The sequence below is a fragment of the Bos mutus genome, chromosome 15, assembly GCF_027580195.1.
Source record: "Bos mutus isolate GX-2022 chromosome 15, NWIPB_WYAK_1.1, whole genome shotgun sequence".
In the NCBI taxonomy this organism is placed as follows: Eukaryota; Metazoa; Chordata; class Mammalia; order Artiodactyla; family Bovidae; genus Bos; species Bos mutus.
In genome coordinates, this window is record NC_091631.1 from 5,407,705 (window position 1) to 5,426,090 (window position 18,386).

The 18,386-nt window shown below is 36.9% G+C and overlaps 1 protein-coding gene across 4 annotated transcripts in view; it reads left to right on the forward strand.

The window, feature by feature from the left end:
• CKAP5 (cytoskeleton associated protein 5) overlaps window positions 1–18,386 on the forward strand; it is a 112,256-nt gene that overhangs the window by 41,176 nt on the left and 52,694 nt on the right. For all 4 annotated transcript variants that reach the window (XM_070383421.1, XM_070383420.1, XM_070383422.1 and 1 more), the window contains 10 exons: window positions 699–905; window positions 3,852–4,023; window positions 4,622–4,754; window positions 5,004–5,104; window positions 6,933–7,046; window positions 12,541–12,645; window positions 16,496–16,585; window positions 16,691–16,855; window positions 17,349–17,477; window positions 18,198–18,380. In XM_070383421.1, the coding sequence (XP_070239522.1) occupies window positions 699–905; window positions 3,852–4,023; window positions 4,622–4,754; window positions 5,004–5,104; window positions 6,933–7,046; window positions 12,541–12,645; window positions 16,496–16,585; window positions 16,691–16,855; window positions 17,349–17,477; window positions 18,198–18,380 (1,399 nt within the window). The remainder of the gene's footprint in view (window positions 1–698; window positions 906–3,851; window positions 4,024–4,621; window positions 4,755–5,003; window positions 5,105–6,932; window positions 7,047–12,540; window positions 12,646–16,495; window positions 16,586–16,690; window positions 16,856–17,348; window positions 17,478–18,197; window positions 18,381–18,386) is intronic.

An 18,386-nucleotide genomic window follows, 5' to 3' on the forward strand; every position in this document is an offset into this window, starting at 1 on the left:
ACCAGCATCACCAACTTTCCCTTGCCATCAGTGAGACAGTTGCTTTTTTAATTTCATTTTTCTTCTGATACTAGATACTTTTTGATAAATGCTGTGTGTGATCCAAACCCACTCAGTTTCTCTAATTTCCAGCAGTACAGGTTTCATTTAATTTAGAAGAGACTCAAAGCAATAAAGATACTGTAAAGTCTTGCCAAGGAGTCAGGAGCAGCCTTTTGTTATTAAAGGTGCATATCCATTCCTTCTGTGAAGAAATTCTCTGTCCTAAAAAGTGTTTAAAATGACTTTTAAAATTTTTCCAAAAAAAGCAAGAACTCTGTTATCTTATTTTTATAAAATATATGTGTATCTGTTTATATGTGCATATAGAAAAGTCTAGAAGGATGGATACCATAAAGTTGAAAGTAGTTTTCTCTGGGTAGTGAGATTTCAAGGTATTTTTGCTTTCTTATTTAAATTTCTTCTCTGTATAAATAGAAACTGATCTGCTGTGACATGTCTTAAATGGAAATAGTTTGCATAAGTTTTTTTTTTAATGTTCTTGAATATAAATGTTTAGAGTCTCATTTACGTTATTTCTAAGTGTTTTTTTAAAAAAGTATTTGTTTCCCCCACTTTGCATGAGCCTTTCCAGCTCTTTCCACTCACGTGTGCTTTTATGAGCATGGTTGCTATTGTTTGTAATCTATATGTTACAGAACCACGGGAGAGGTTGTGTCAGGTGTTGTAAGTAAAGTATTCAACCAACCCAAAGCCAAAGCCAAGGAGCTAGGCATGGAGATTTGTCTAATGTACATAGAGATTGAGAAAGGAGAAGCTGTACAAGAGGAGCTGCTGAAAGGCCTGGACAATAAGAACCCCAAGATCGTTGTGGCCTGTATAGAGACACTGAGGAAAGCCTTAAGGTAAGACCTTTTCTTTTTGCTTCGATTCTGTTGACTATAATCTCTCAATTGAGTTTGGCTACCTGGTTTAAACAGAAATGAAAACTGTTGGGGTTGACTTGGCAGGCCATACTAACCAGAAAAGTGACCTGAAAAAACCAGAGCCATTCTTTAGGCTTGATACTTTGTAGTCAGTAATTTTAGCCTTGAAGTGTGTTGCATAGTTAATTTATCTAAATCTCTTTCTAAGGAAGATGAATGGGGTATATTTCTGACCTGTTTTAAGATTATGAATTGACTTTTTCCTGGAAAAGCACTTCTCAGGGTATTTAACAGCTCTTTTTCTCTTATCCTCAAGCATAAATGTATGTACTTTGAAATGCTGGCTAAAGACATAGTTGTTGGCTAAAGCAACCTTCATTTATGTGCTTTTAAAATAGAAGGAAATGCTGTGTGCTTTTAAACAGAGGCATAGCAACAGAAATAGGAAATAACTTTTATGTAATACGTTATTTTCAACCCTAGGATTTCATGTTGTTTGACAGTGAAGTTTTTCATGAATGGGATCTCTTTCAGGAACAAGCGGCTGTAATTTTCTATGGAAGTCTGAATTAGACAAACCACTAGTTTGTTCTTATCTCACAGTCCTTCTCGTCTGATATCCTGTCCCCAATACATCTACATGTGATACTTCAGGAAGCAGCTCTCGTGAAATCCTAAATGTGTGACCTATGGGTGTGAAGATCTTCCTAATTCAGTTCTCTTTTGATTTTGTATATGACCTATTTCTTGCAGAATATGCTGCCTTTGGTGTTTATCTTACATGAAAATATCAAAATTCTTAAATTTGTTAAGCTGTCTTCAGTTTATAAGTCTGTAAACTTTGTCTTTCACTTCGTTCATAACGTTCTTTCATAAAATTTGGCTTTTACTTAGATTCTTTTGTGATAAAATTTTCCTCATTCCTAACCTATTATAGTGTAATAGATATACTATCATTTTAGAAATTTAGTGACTTGATGCATTGTCAAGATTGAGTGAGTGAATTGGACACAACTCTTTGCGACCTCGTGGACTGTAGCCCACCAGGCTCCTCCGTCCATGGGATTTTCCAGGCAAGAATACTGGAGTGGGTTGCCATTTCCTTCTCCAAGAGATCTTCCCGACCTAAGGATTGAACCCAGGTCTCCCGCATTGTAGGCGGACACTTTACCGTCTGAGCCACCAGGGAAGTCAGTTTTATCCTTAGTAATTGGTTTCTTAATAAAAGATATATATATATATATCAATATCATACTATATTCTACCTTAAAATTAAAAGTTTCTAATCTGGAATTCTGTAAACTCTGGCTATTTCATTTTTAAGCTGACTGGGAGAATAAAGGTAGGGAAAAAAAACAAGTTAGGTAATCTTTCTTATGTTTTCCTAATAGATGTTGTTTATTCCCATCCCTCTATGGTTGTGTATTTATTCTAAAGCATCTCAGAATCTATAGTAGAACTACTAGATAGCTCTCTGGGACTTTATGGAACCTTCGGGCCAAACTGTTCAGTCCTTGGTTCCAGAGCTTCCTCAAGCTGTCTATGTTAGCTTTCAGTCAGTTCAGTTCAGTTCAGTCTCTCAGTCGTGTCCGACTCTTTGCGACCGCATGAATCGCAGCGTGCCAGGCCTCCCTGTCCATCACCAACTCCCGGAGTTCACCCAGACCCACGTCCATCAAGTCAGTGATGCCATCCAGCCATCTCATCCTCTGTCGTCCCCTTCTCCTCCTGCTCCCAATCCCTCCCAGCATCAGAGTCTTTTCCAATGAGTCAACTCTTTGCATGAGGTGGCCAAAGTACTGGAGTTTCAGCTTTAGCATTATTCCTTCCAAAGAACACTCAGGGCTGATCTCCTTCAGAATGGACTGGTTGGATCTCCTTGCAGTCCAAGGGACTCTCAAGAGTCTTCTCCAGCACCACAGTTCAAAAGCATCAATTCTTCGGCGCTCAGCTTTCTTCACAGTCCAACTCTCACATCCATACATGAGCACTGGAAAAACCATAGCCTTGACTAGACAGACCTTTGTTGGCAAAGTAATATCTCTGCTTTTGAATATGCTATCTAGGTTGGTCATAACTTTTTTTCCAAGGAGTAAGCATCTTTTAATTTCATGGCTGCAATCACCATCTGCAGTAATTTTGGAGCCCCCCAAAATAAAGTCTGACACTGTTTCCATTGTATTTTGAATGAAAGATGCACTGCCAGGATTAGTGATCTGTCAAGCAGAGTGAATCCCCATAATTACATAGAAAGTTAATAAAAGATTATTAAAAATAAATTTCACTCATTTAACTATTTATAAATTGATTTGTTTGTATTTTAAGCTTTTATATGTACATACATATATATTTAAGATGTTACATGAGTGTTGGTCTATTTTAGATTTAAGTAATTCCTAGACTGATTACCTAGAAAGTTTTTAAATGGTAGTATTATTTTGGACTCTGGACATTCAATAACATTCTTGGAAGAATGGCATCTAAATACAGATGTTGTTATAAGTTCCTTTTTTCTTCTTCCCTGAAAAAAACTTGACCTATATATGTCCCTATTGTATATAGATATAAAACTGAGTTTGAGTGAATTCAAGTTAATATTTTACCCAAGCATAGTGCATGCTAATGCTAAGTCACTTCAGTCATGTCCGACTCTGTGCGACCCCATAGACGGCAGCCCAACAGGCTCCCCCGTCCCTGGGATTCTCCAGGCAAGAACACTGGAGTGGGTTGCCATTGCCTTCTCCAATGCATGAAAGTGAAAAGTGAAAGCGAAGTCTCTTAGTCGTGTCCAACTCCTAGCGACCCCATGGACTGCAGCCTACCAGGCTCCTCCGTCCATGGGATTTTCCAGGCAAGAGTACTGGAGTGGGGTGCCATTGCCTTCTCCAATGGTGACAGGTTTTTCCCCCCAATTTTTAATTCCAGTGAATTCGGTTCCAAAATCATCTTACTGAAGCCAATTATCAAAGTGTTGCCAAAACTCTTTGAATCTCGAGAGAAGGCTGTTCGAGATGAAGCCAAATTAATTGCTGTAGAGATTTATAGATGGATTCGAGATGCTCTGAGACCCCCATTACAAAACATAAACCCTGTCCAGGTAAGGCACTACGTTTTCTGGTTGCCTTTATATAAGGTTGATATGGAGATAGCTCCTTCCTGTCGTTGTTGTTATTTTATCCTTACAAATAATTATTTTTCATTCTTTACTTTGAAATCTGTTTTTTCCAAACATACCTGTTTCTGCTGTTACTTTTGTCCACTCAAGTTAAATACTGTGTATTCTGTGATACCAGTATGTTAGTGTCAAAACTATAACAGTTTAAAAGATCCTTTTATAATACTGTAGGACTTAATATCCATTTGAACAGAATGGATTCTACTTATTTTTTATATTTCGGTTGGTTTTAGAGATACTATTTGATGCAAATATATGTGAATTCATGAAATAATAAGAGTGTCTTAAAAAGTGGATTTTATTCTTTTCTAACTGTTTAGTCACACATCTTCATTGTAGTAGGTATACGTTGGTTTGACTTTTACTACAAAATGTACACAGTTTAAGTTTATCTTTTCTGATTTGCCGTATTAGAGCCACATAAATAAGAAATTGGGTTCAGGTCTGTTAGTAAATATAAATACGTTCTCTAATAGCAGAGATCTAGATATGTTTTTAAAATATTTTATGGTATTTGCAGTTGAAAGAACTAGAAGAAGAGTGGGTCAAGCTGCCAACAGGTGCTCCTAGACCAGCTAGGTTTCTGCGTTCCCAGCAAGAACTAGAAGCTAAATTGGAACAGCAACAGTCTGCTGGTGGAGATGCTGAGGGAGGTAAGCCACTTATCAACACTGGTTTCTGTAAAAAATTAGCAAGACTGGCCCTGTAACAGGAACCTGTGTTCACAAGGTAAATTTTATAGGACCGCCATTTGATAAAATACAAGTTGTTTATAGGATTAATAATTCTGGTCCCTCCTGTGGCAAGATTGCATCAGGAGTGTGAAAGGACAACTGACGACTGTTTGGTAAGTAAAACCATTTCATCCATTTTTAAGGTTTGTTTTGTTTTCCTCCTGGAAGGTGGTGACGATGGTGATGAGGTACCACAGATAGATGCTTATGAGCTTTTGGAAGCAGTAGAAATTCTTTCCAAGCTTCCCAAAGACTTTTATGACAAAATTGTAAGTAATGGTAAACTTCTTTGATTTATTTCATGTTTAATAGTTACTTGAATATTGTTGGAGAATGCCCTGCTGAGCCCTCTTCCTGGTGCACCCTCTTCCACCATATCTCCCCTGTTAGAATGAGTCAGTGGTTTCTTCTTGGTTCCCATACTAGTTTGAATAAGTGCCTACATTAGTCCATTTTTTCACATCTTGCCAGAAACCCAAACATTATTCTTGACTTTTAACTTTTCCTCATTTTCTGTCTGGTCTTACCTTTAAATATATCTCAAATTCATTCTCTTTTCTCCATCCCCAGGGTTTCTTTCTCTACCCAAGGGTAACTGCTTTTTTTTTTCCCCTTCCCCAAGGTTTCTTGAACTTGACACTGTTGACATTTTTTGGCCAGATATTTGTTTGGGGGATTGTCTGTACACTGTAGGATGTTTAGCAGCATCTCTGACCTTTATCAATCAGATATTAATAATACCATTCCTCCAAGTCATGACAATCAAAAATGTCTCCAGACTTTGCCAGGTATACCCCAAGAGTCAAAATTACCCCCAACTGAGAAAGTCTTGTCCCAACCATTACCATCAGCTCTTGCCATATATGCTGCAGTATCTTCCACAAGACTCCCTGTCTGCTCTTGCCTCCTTCCCATTATATTTCACAGTATAATTAGAGGTGTCATTTTCATTCTGATAATGGAAATCTTTCTATATTATTGCCTCATTAAAATCTTTCAACAGCTTCCATGGGTTTTAAGATGATGTTTGAAATCATACTGTAGTCATTGAGGCAATCTATGGTACCTTTGAGGCCTCCATGTACCTTCCAGCCACATGTCTAATTGCTGTCACTTCCCACGCTCCAGTCATACTGAATTTCTCCTGGTATCAAACGCACCAGACTTTTTTTCCACCCTAAACTCTGGGCTTTGTCATATGCTGTTCTTTCTGCCTATAACACTATTTCCCCCCGTTCCCATTTACCCCATAGTATCTCTTCATCATCCAGATCCCACCTTAAGCATCACTTTGGGGAAGAGGTCTTACCTGATAACCTAAACTGAGTTAAATCCTTTGCTATCCCAAAGCAGCTTGTACTTCTCCTTTCCCCGTGGTCATGACCTGATAGTTATTTATTGAAGATCTATCTCTACTATCAGCTCCTTGGGTATTCTGTTATCTTCTGATGAACAAATATATATTTGATAAATTGAAGTGAATTATAATTACCTCCAAGATGACGCATTTGTCATCTTTGTATCCCTAGTTCTTTCCAACAGTGAATATTCGAATTCAAATTCTAGTGAAGCATTTTCTACTTTATGACCACAAAGGAAACAAAAAAAAATAACACTATACCTACAGTTTGGAAAACTGATATCCAGAATTAGAACAGTATTGGTTGTTGGTTATATGTTTGTTCTTGTCTGGTGTTTCTAATGTTATCAGTATAGAAATTCCTCTCTCCTGTAGATGTGCTACTGTGAGATATGCTAGAAATACTTCTATTAGTGTTTTCTGTTTAACACTTGCTTAAAATTTACCTAGAAAATGAGAAGAACGATCTGTGGTGTTTCATCCTGCTTATTTATTGTAGAACATTAGGATTATGAAATGTTACAAAAATACTTTTTACATATGAACAAAATTTTATACACATGAATTTAACATTCTGCTTGGCTACATAGTTTTGTAATGTTGATTTCTAACTAGCTTTAGAAAGTTTCTAAAAAACAAAAAAACAGATATCTTTGAATTAGTAGCACGCAAGAAATAGACTTTTGTTTTGCTTTCTTGTTTTCTGTTCTCCACGTGACTCATATTGTGTCTTGTAGGAGGCAAAAAAATGGCAAGAAAGAAAAGAAGCCCTGGAAGCTGTGGAAGTACTAGTGAAAAACCCCAAACTGGAAGCAGGCGATTATGCAGATTTAGTAAAAGCTTTGAAGAAGGTAAATATGAGGAGTTTCAGCATTGGTATCCCAACAACAGACCAGGCCGTTATTTTTCTTCATCAGTCATCTTTTTTATCACAGTTAGCACCGCCATTTAGGGAACACTGTTGATTGTTTTTTAATTATATGCATACATATTTTTTTAAGGATTATTTAAAATGATTGGTCTTAGGTTAGTTTAGAGGGATTGGTTTTTAATCTTTGCTAATTATCACTTTGACTGTAAATATGCTATTTGATAGCATACACAAACGTTAAGAAATAGAGAATCTTGCTGATCTAGAACAAAATACTCTAGTTTTATAATTCTACAGAATGAGCTTTTTAAATTGGGTGTATTTAATGGAACAAATATTAGATATGAAGAGTATTTTTCATTAGGTAGGTAGGAAGTGATACCACATTATTAACATGTAAAGTGAAGCACAGGACCTGGGGATATGTGGTCAGTTATAAAGCAGGTAAGTACTAAATAAGAAAGAAATATTTTAGAAAATACTCTTTGGTATTACTTAGTTCCAAGCAAGTTGAATGCTGGGGTGGATATTTTTGTATGTAGTGGCTTTTCATAAAATCTGTAAGTCAGGTCAGACACTTGTGGATGTCGTTTTAATAGAGCTTAAGAGACTGAAGGTGTCTTCCTTTTTTTTTTTTAAGGCGCCTTCTTGAATATAGCAAGGATAAAATGTTTTATTTGCTTCTTCAGCTTGAAATTAATAGAGGATTAGCATGGTGGGGCAGAGAAGGCAATGGCACCCCACCCCAGTACTCTTGCCTGGAAAATCCCATGGGTGGAGGAGCCTGGTGGGCTGCAGTCCATGGGGTCGCTAAGAGTCGAACACGACTGAGCGACTTCACTTTCACTTTTCACTTTTATGCATTGAAGGCAATGGCACCCCACTCCAGTGTTCTTGCCTGGAGAATCCCAGGGACGGGGGAGCCTAGTGGGCTGCCATCTATGGGGTCGCACAGAGTCGGACACGACTGAAGCAACTTAGCAGAAGCAGCAGCAGCAGCATGGTGGGGGGTGAGGGAAGTTACTCTTTAATTAAATGAATATGTAAGTAGAGTAATTCTCATTATTCATAGTAGTTATATTCTATAATGTCACCACAAACACTGAATTAGCAAATGCTGAACCATTGCTCCAAGAGAATATACAGGGTTAAGGTCCTGCAGCCCTATCATCACATTTTCATCAACTGATCAATGCATAACCTTGTTTTATTCTGTTTGAGGATGTCTTATTCACTATATGTGATTGATTCCTTAACATTGAACTCACAGCAGTATAACTCATGCCTGAACAAAGTCTGCCTAACACATTTATTTTCTCTGAAAGAGACATCACTGCCTTTTTGCATGTAAGAACACCAGAGAGCACCTCAGCACTATACTTGTGGGTCACTTTAAACAGTGGGAGCACCAACCAAAAGCACAAAAATGCAGGAAAAAACCCATGGCAGTAAACTAGACTATGAAAAAGACACTTGTTTACAGTGTAAGAGCTAAAAGACAAAGGCAGAGTATTGCATTGTTCATCTCAGCTGGGAATGTGCATATCAGGCAATTCAGATTTTTCCCAGCTCTGTGCTTATCTGTCAGTAACCAGGAAAGTGCCTCGATTATTGATTTGGGGCTTATCAGTTAATTTTAATGGATAGATGAATTTGCAAATGTGAAATTCGTGAATAATGAGGCTGGACTGTATTTTCTCATAGTTAGTCTTCCTTTGCTTTCCTCCAAGTAGGATTTGGAGACAGGGATATAATTTGTCAAAATCATTGTTCCTCTGTCATCTATCTTGAAGAGCCACAGACCCAGGCAAGACTACAGTCATCTCTCGATAGCCCCAGGTTGGGGGAAAAGGGGGGCAGAGGGTTGGTTCCAGGACCTCCCATCTACACTAAAATCTGCTCAAGTTCCTTGTATAAAAGGGCATAGTGCAATGAGTACTGTTGGCCTCCGGAATCTGCAGTTACAAAGGACTGACTGTTGTTAAAAGGGAATGGCCCTAGGGAAAAGATTCACCAACCTGGAGCCTAGGAGGAAAGAGGAAGGGTAGAAGGCAGTAAGAGGGATTCTAGTGACCTTGAAGAGAGCTTCAGATTCTCTGTAAGTTCTAGCATATAATTTTTAAAATCAGGAATCTTATGGAAACATGATACATTGCACTGAATTCTCAATGCCTCAAATAAAAGCTTTTGTTTTTCCTCATGTAATGATCAGGAATGTTAATTGGAATCAGGAATGTTAATAATTGATGTTCTCTACATGCATTTTCTTAGGATATTAGCTTTTCAGATGAAAACTGTTCTGTGATTTCCATTGGTTTTGTGACTGTGAATATAAACTTTCACTGTGTTCTATACAGAGAAGGTCATGGATTTTTATATCTGGGTAGACATAAACAGTGGATCTGTGTGAGATCTTATGGTAGCAGGAGGCACGTCTTTCCCTCTTCACATGGTGGAGTTGGGGCAGTCAATCAGAGGCTACAAACCAGTAAAAAGAAACTTAATTTTGTGGCTAAAATATTTAAAACCATGAAAAATTAATGTCAATATAAATTAACATGAAACATGATATTTTTGTTTTTCTATTTTCTATTTTAGTTACTTGTAGACAAAATAAACTTCATATCCATATTGTTTTTTGTTTTATTATATAGTTGATTTATAGTGTTGTGTTAATTTCTATTGTACAGCAGAGTGATTCAGTTATACATATATATATATATGCATTCTTTTTAATATTTTTTCCATTATAGTTTATCCCAAGAAATTGAATGTAGTTCCCTGTTCAGTACAGTAGCACCTTATTGTTTATTGACCTTCCGTATGCTACTTTGCATCTGCTAATCCCACTCTTATCCTTCTCTCCCCACGCCCCCACCCCATGTCCAGCCCCAGATCCATGTTATATTGACTTAATTGGTCTTTGTGGACCCATCCCTCTTCCCTCCATAGTCTCTTCTCTCTGTTGTCTTTGTCAAGTAATCTTACTAATTTCCCAGTTTTTTTCCTTAAATACAAGTAGTAAAAAGCTACTCATTTTGAAATTCCTCAGTGTTACTGAAATAATTTCTTTTAAAAATTTTTTAAAAATTTGTTATTTGTTTTTGGCTGAACTGGATCCCCATTGCTGCACGTGGGCTCCTTAGTCAGGGTGGCAGGGGCCACGCTTTGTTGTAGTGGTAGACTTCTGGTGGCCGTGGCCCTGTTTGTATTGTCTGTCAACAGTGTTTTTGTTTTGATTACTGTTTAGTGGGTCACATTACTAGTTAAAGATAAGTAGTAATTGATTATTACTTAAAATCAATTAGGTAGAAGTGACAGCAATTTTAATTATAGAGCAGTTCCCATTATTTAGATTAAATTAACATTGTGAGCTATAACTTTTCTTTCCCTGATCTCAAACAGAATTACTGACTTTTTCTTCAACCCTGAAATGGAGTCCCTCCGTGTACACTGTTTTTCTTAAAAATAAACACTTTTCCGTTTTCCCCATTCCTGTTTCCCAGTTAAGAACCACTTGTTTAGTCAAACTGAAATGGGTGAGAATGAGTGTTAATAGGCAAATATTGTACTGTATGCCTGGTTCATCACTTACCAATAAATGCACTCAGTCTTTTGCTATATCCTGAACTATAATAGGTTCACAAGATCCTTTTCAAAACTTTGCATTAGGGGTCATCAGTGTCTAAGATTCAATTTCCACTGGCTACTGCTCTTATGGTAATGTTAGATAGTCTCTTAAGAATTCGATTGAATGATGTCGTTTAACTAGGCCAGTATAACAAAAGCACCTTTGAATGTATTAAAATACTGATGTCCAAATCCAATCCCAAATTCATTGAAGTAGGATCTCTTGCAATGGGGTCTAGCATGTTTTTGATAACCTTTTCTAGAATATATGTTCAGATGCTAAATACAAAATCTAGCATGTAAATAATACCTTAGAGATGTTTTAGTAAAGAAAAATAAGCCAGACACAAATGCCAATATGTTCAATACAAAAATGAATAGAATTTTAATACCTAGACTTAATTATAGATTTTACAAAACATTTATTAGGACCCTGGTCTCATCTTCTCATAAGGAAAATAAATTTGCCATGAGTTTAGAAGGAGAATGTGCTTTAGTAAAGATAGCAAAAGCTTTGGGGTCAAAGCAGACTGAGTTTGAATCACAGCACTACCATTTGCCAACTCTGTGATCTTGAACGTATTAATCTCTATTTAATTTTTGAAATCCACAAAATTGAGATAATAATAGTACTTATTTTATAGAGTAAAAATTGAATAAAGATTATAAAGCACCTATAAAGATTATAAAGCACCTGTAAAATTATAGCATCTAATTTGTTTTTAATAAATGTTGGTCTTTTAATCCTTACTCCTCGGTAGGGAATGTATATATATAGGACTGTCTTGCTATGCATAATGCTGTGCATTAGGGTTCTTTAATTCAGGGAATCTGGAATGAAATCTTCTGCTCATGAAATACCAGATCTTAGGGATAAAATACAAAATAGAATGAAAGTATTTCTTCTACCTGGGGAAAGCATGAAAAAGCTAAGATTTGGGGGCACTTAAAAGTAAAGCATCCTTTTAGCATCAGCTGGCTTGAACAGTAAACCACAGTAAAATCCTAGCAGAAAGGAACTGAGGCAATAGTAGTCACTGTCTTGCTAAGTTGATACAAATTCAGCTACTACCTATGAGTTTTGCTAAGTTCTGGGTTTTGTAGGGTATGCTGTAGGAGGGTGGTAGTATTAACGCTCCTGGAGGACACTCTGATGAGAGACTCTGAATACAAGCCAGATGGTCACTAGGGAACTAAAACAGCAGCTGCAAGGCCGTAAGCCCCCTCAGGAATGGTTGCAGAGGTATTTGCAATTTAGAATCCTCATCCACTTTTTTTTTTTTTTAAAAAAAAACATTCTTTTCCATTATGGTTTATCACAGGACACTGAATATAGAGATCGTGCTATACAGTAGGACCTTGTTGTTATCCATCCTATAAAAATAGTTTACATCTCATCAGCTTCTTGAAAGTACCAACAGCACTTCTACTGGTGCTTCTTGGGTATAAATGTTAGAGCTGCTACTCCGTGGTGTCTTGCAGAGATACTGTCTTGACTTTGCCTTCCCCAAAGCAAAGTCAAGAGGCCTCCAGCTTTGCTGCCAGTATGAGAGTCGCCTGCACAGTTGTGCAGTGCTGACAGCCCAGACTACCACCAGTGGGGAGTTAAAGATTTGATGTGGTTGTACGTATATTTTGTTGGTAGAGCTTTAAGGTAGGAGACTAGACATAAGGAAGAGAAGCTCCCAAATTTTATATTGTCAAAGAAGAATCTTTCCACTTGTACAGAACAAAGTTGGCTGCCCATTACATAATAGCTTTCAGAGTTCTTTTAAGAGTAAATTTTTACTCTTCTTCTTTGGGACTGTGACTCCTTTGTTTTCCTTTTTTTCCACCCTTTGTAGGTTGTTGGAAAGGACACCAATGTCATGTTGGTAGCTTTGGCAGCAAAATGTCTTACTGGCCTGGCTGTTGGGCTAAGAAAGAAATTTGGACAATACGCAGGACATGTAAGTAACACTCCTTTTTCGATATAGATTAACAGTTTTATCAAAAATGGATGGCTAATTTGCTTTATGCTTTAAAACAGCTTTTGGCATAAGTTTTATTAGTACTAAGCATAGCTCATTAAAACATTTATTTAACAATAAAGATGTCAGTTGTAACTAAATTTACTAGCTTTATGTAGAAAATCAGGCACTTGACCTAAAGTACTTAATTGAGTTGATTTGCTTATTCATTTACTTACTAATATCCTGTTTTGCTCTTAAAATACGATGTACAGTATAACAGGATGAAATATAACTTGTGATAACCAGAACAGAGTAAAAATGAGAATAGGAGAGGCAGTATAAAACCAGAAATGAGATTAATGTATAAAATGTATAGTGTTTTTCTATTTTAAAAAATAATGGTTTACTTATATACTTGAGGTGGGGTTCCCTGGTGGCTCAGCTGGTAAAGAATCTGCCTGCAATGCAAGAGACCTGGGTTTGATTCCTGGGTTGGGAAGATCCACTGAAGAAGAGAAAGGCTACCCACTCCAGTATTCTGGCCAGGAGAATTCCAACGACTGTGTATAGTCCATGGGGTTGCAAAGAGTCGAACACGACTGAGCGACTTTCACTTTCACATACTTGAGATGTTTTATGTAGGTTGCACTGTTGGTGATATATCAGTTTATTATAAGAAACTCTTGACTAGAGACATTTGTTGAATATAAATTTGGAAGCACTCAAGTTTGGGATGTTTTCTTTAGTTCTGGCTTCTGTCAATTGATCTCTAAATCTTATCTGTATTACTTAGATTGGCTAAGCCTCCTGTAAATTGACTGCACTGAACTTTAGGGTTAACTTACTAGCCACTTGATCATTTGATTCCCTAGATTGACTTGAGAGTCTCCTAACAGTCTCTAGTCATGTGTCAGTTTATATTGTGAAGCAAACATCTAACCTCACTTAGTTATGGTATTTGGAGCTTGCTTACTCATAGCATTAAAAATAATTTCGGAGAACTTAACTAAAAAAAACAAGACACTACCAAATAAAAATAAATCATGACTAGCTTGTTACCAGGGAAATAAAAATAAGGGTCTATACAACCCTTAGACATGTAAATCACAAATTGGAGTAAAATTATATTCAGTATTTTATAGCATTCATTACTTATTACATAGTGTGTGTATGTGTGTGTGTGTGTGTGCTATCAAATGTATTGATTAGCTTTTAGTCAGTTTTGTGTTGCTTAGAATATTTTATACTTTTGTATTAGAAATAATTTTTCAGCTGGAAAACAATTCTTAAAATACATTTTAATTTACTAATTTTATAGTTGATTATAGATGATTACCTAGCCCTCTAGTTTGAATTCTGATTCTGGCTTTCTGATTTTTGCGTGCAGCATAAAGACTATCTCTCGTGCTTTATAGTTTGGGGTATTTGTCCCCCCTTAAAATTATATACTATGTTTGATATCAAGTATGTTATTGTGGTTCAGTTTTATTTTCGTTATTTATAAACAACCTTTTAGCAATATATGTAAAAGTGAACTTTAGCTTTACAGCTATTAAAATATCTTGATTTTTTTGATTGGTGAAAGGCAAAATGGATAAAAAGTGAAGTCATGACTGTAGCCTGCCAGGCTCCTCTGTCCATGGGATTTTCCAGGCAACAGTACTGGAGTGGGTTGCCGTTGTCTTCTCCAGTAGATCTTCCTGACCTAGGGATCAAACCCGAGTCTCCCGCAGTGCAGGCAGACTCTTTACCATTTGTAAAAGCAAAACTAAAAAACAACAAAAAATCTCTACCACACTAAAACAAAACCACCAACTTATTTTATGTCATGTAAAACCAAGGACTGACATTAGGATACATGACAATGCACATAGGTGGCGTGTCTTCTATGGATTGTTTCAGCAGCAGCGGGAAATATGGCATGATTGAGTTCCAGCTTTTAAAACACAACAGCAAAAAAACTCCCTGCCTCCCTACAAGACGCAGGGTGAGGGGACAGTTCTGGGTTGCCACTGGTGAAGCATTCAGTTTGCTGCTTTGCATCACACTTCTCATTCTTTTATTCCCAGTTAATCATTATCTGTATATAATGTAAGTCTGCTAGACCATAAATTCGCAGCTTTCAGGACAGATACCTTGCACAGTTCTTAGGGAGGTTAAACAAATACTGTAGCCCAACACCCTGCTCTCTAACTAACGTGCACACAGTGGGAGTGAAGTCTTGGGTGATGGATGGGAGAGGCAGGGGGTGGGTTCAGTCTCAACTATTAAAGCACCCTTCCCCAAACAAATCTAAATGATAGCTTAGTGTGATCATGGGATTTTGTCCATAAAACAAAGGAAAAAAAAAAAAACTATCAAATGCCATAATCAATTGTATGGTAACAAATTAAAACTAGATTTTTGGTAGTGAGCATGCCGTAGTGTACGTAAAAGTCAAATTATCATGTGGTACACATGAAACTTAAATAATGTTATGAAACAGTAAAAACAAATAAACAGTTTTATATTTTCCATGGAAACTGTATTTCTTCTGATCTGTATCACTTCTGTGAAATTTTTTTAAAAAATTGGGTGGCAGGAGGTGCCATTGAGTTTTGCCATATATTGTTTTAGATCTTAAAAAATAACCTTAATTTGCCTGCTAGCACAGTGCCTGGTTACATATATTCAATACATGTTCTTGCTGCTAAGTCACTTCAGTCGTGTCCGACTCTGTGCGACCCCATGGATGGCAGCCGACCAGGCTCCGCCTTCCCTGGGATTCTCCAGGCAAGAACCCTGGAGTAGGTTGCCATTTCCTTCTCCAGTGCATGAGAGTGAAAAGTGAAAGTGAAGTCGCTCAGTCGTGTCAGACTCTTAGTGACCCCATGGACTGCAGTGCACCAGGCTCCTCCATCCATGGGATTTTCCACGAAAGAGTACTGGAGTGGGGTGCCATTGCCTTCTCCATACATGTTCTTGGGAGTCACTAAATGTTTAATGAATTAGTGATAATTTATAAGACAAAATAAGCATTATAAAAATTCTCAGATTTACTGATCTAAACTTAGTACTTGAATAGGAAATATTATTCTGATAAAACTTGCTATAATTTCTGGTACTGTTTCTTTTTTCTTTAGTGTAGTAAAGGGGCAGGAGACATCTCAGTCCAAGTGAGGTCTACCAGAGTCTTGAGTGAGGAGGAAGAGTTATACACTATACCTGTTCCCCTACCCTAAATCCACTTAGTTGAGAATCATTTTGTCCAGTAAGAGTTATTACTGATAAAAAATGATTGTAAGGTTGCATGTAAGGTACAAATGCGAAAACAAAAGTTTGAGAAGCATTGCTGTGATGGTACAGGCATAAGATTGTTCCAGCATAAGATTCTTGTGCCCTTTAAGAAAGGAAGTGATTTTTTAATCCAACTTAGATGTTTACTTTTTTTTGTTTATTTTGGTAGATCCAGACATTGTTTTATTAAGTTTTATTAAGATATAACTTATATACTATAAAACTCACCCTCTCAAAGTATATAATTCAGTGGTTTTAGTATATCGATAAGGGTGTATTACCATAACCACTAATTCCAGAACATTTTCACCACCCCAAAAAAGAAACTCTGTATCTGTGAGCAGTCACTCCCCATTATCCCCTCCCTCTAGACCTTGGCAGCCACTAGTATACTTTCTGCCTCTGTGGATCTGATGTTTTGCATAGATGAAATAATACACGTGTGGTGTGCTCCTTTATGACTGACGTCTTTTTCTAGCATCATGTTTTCAAAGTTCATTCATGATGTAGCATGTATTAATTAGTATGTCATTTTTTTTCCCGAATATATTTCAACTGTTCACTTGTAAAGGTTGTACCAACCATTTTGGAGAAATTCAAAGAGAAGAAGCCTCAAGTGGTACAAGCCCTGCAGGAGGCAATTGATGCAATTTTCCTTACTGTAAGTTGAGTTTGTGGTTTTGTCTCAAGTAAAGTTTGTCAGTGTGATACTTTGATTGCTCTTTACAATTGAAAAAAGCTTATTCACCACATTTTCTTTCTAAAGACCACACTACAGAACATCAGTGAGGATGTTTTAGCAGTAATGGATAATAAAAATCCAACCATCAAGCAACAGACATCTCTATTTATTGCAAGAAGCTTCCGCCACTGCACTGCTTCTACCCTGCCAAAGAGCTTACTAAAGCCCTTTTGTGCTGCTCTACTGAAGGTATAGACTCTCTTTGAAATTGGGGGATTGTTTTATACCTCGGCAAGATTTTTTTTCTCTACTAATTGTATGCACTGACTACGTGACTATAGATTATTGTCTTTTGAGGAGCAGACCCTTTGTAGCTTTGGAAATTGAATCCAAAGTCTTGTACCATTTGTGTTCCCATTCTTGAAGAAAAGCATAAATTTATAATTCCCCTAACTACTAAAAATTTTATTTATGTGTCCCATAAACTGGTATCAGCTATTAAGCTGAATCAGGTCAAGCACAGGCATCCAGTTGAGAGTCGTTGAAGATCATCTGCTTGTGAGGCATTTTGGATAGAGGGTGAGAGGAAGAGTAACTGTTAACTGGCAAAAAGAAAGCTAAGCTTAGTTTCTATGAATTGTAAAAAGCAAATTCTTTATCTGACAACCCTCAGTCTGAAGTAGAATCAGTAATACCTGAAGTACCTTGTATTAAGATCATTCTGCTTATTTCCGGACTATAGCACATCAATGATTCTGCTCCTGAAGTCAGAGATGCTGCATTTGAAGCTTTAGGTACTGCTTTGAAGGTGGTTGGTGAGAAAGCAGTAAACCCATTCTTAGCTGATGTAGACAAACTCAAGCTTGATAAGGTAGGTTAATAATGGATTGTAATGAAATTGGATAACAGTCCTATCTCTGTGCATTCTAGGTTTGTCTACTGGTGTCCTTTTGATCAGAGTTTCTTGATTAGTAGAAATATTTTCAAATTATAAAAAATAAAATTGGACCAATCTTTAGAAGAAGTAAAAATGATGTCTTAAGTTAATTTCATTTCTAATATCTGGAAAATTGCCTTTCTAAATATGAATGTCTACCACCAAAAGTGTGATTATTGTTTGTGTTAAATTTTGTATTGGAGTATAATTGATTTACAGTTGTATGGGTTTCTGCTGTACAGTAAAGTAAATCAGTTATTCATATATCCACTCTTCATTAGATTCTTTCCCATATAGATTATTAGAGTATTGAGTAGAGTTCTCTGTGCTCTACAGTAGGTTCTTATTAGTTATCTGTTTTTTATATAGTAATGTATATATGTCAATCCCAATCTCCCAAATTATCTCCCCGTTTCCCCCACTAATCGTAAACTTGTTTTCTACAAAAATGTGATCATTATAAACTTCGTAAATTTTTCTTTGCATAGAAATATAATATCTACTGCCCAGAAAATATGGATAGTTTATCTTTGTTGAAAAGGAAGCTTTTCTGTCTGAATTCTCATGTAGTTGTGGTTTAAAAATGACTTAGTAATGTGGTGATTGTGTTTCAAAGTTGGGCTCAATAATGTCTATCTCAATTTTGTTTTCCAGATCAAAGAATGTTCAGAAAAAGTAGAGCTGGTACATGGTAAGAAAGCTGGACTTGCAGCTGACAAGAAGGATTTCAAGCCTGTGCCCGGAAGGGCGGCTGCTTCAGGGGCTGCAGGAGATAAGGACACAAAGGACGCCTCAGCACCCAAACCAGGACCTTTAAAAAAGGCGCCTGCTGCGAAGGTTAAT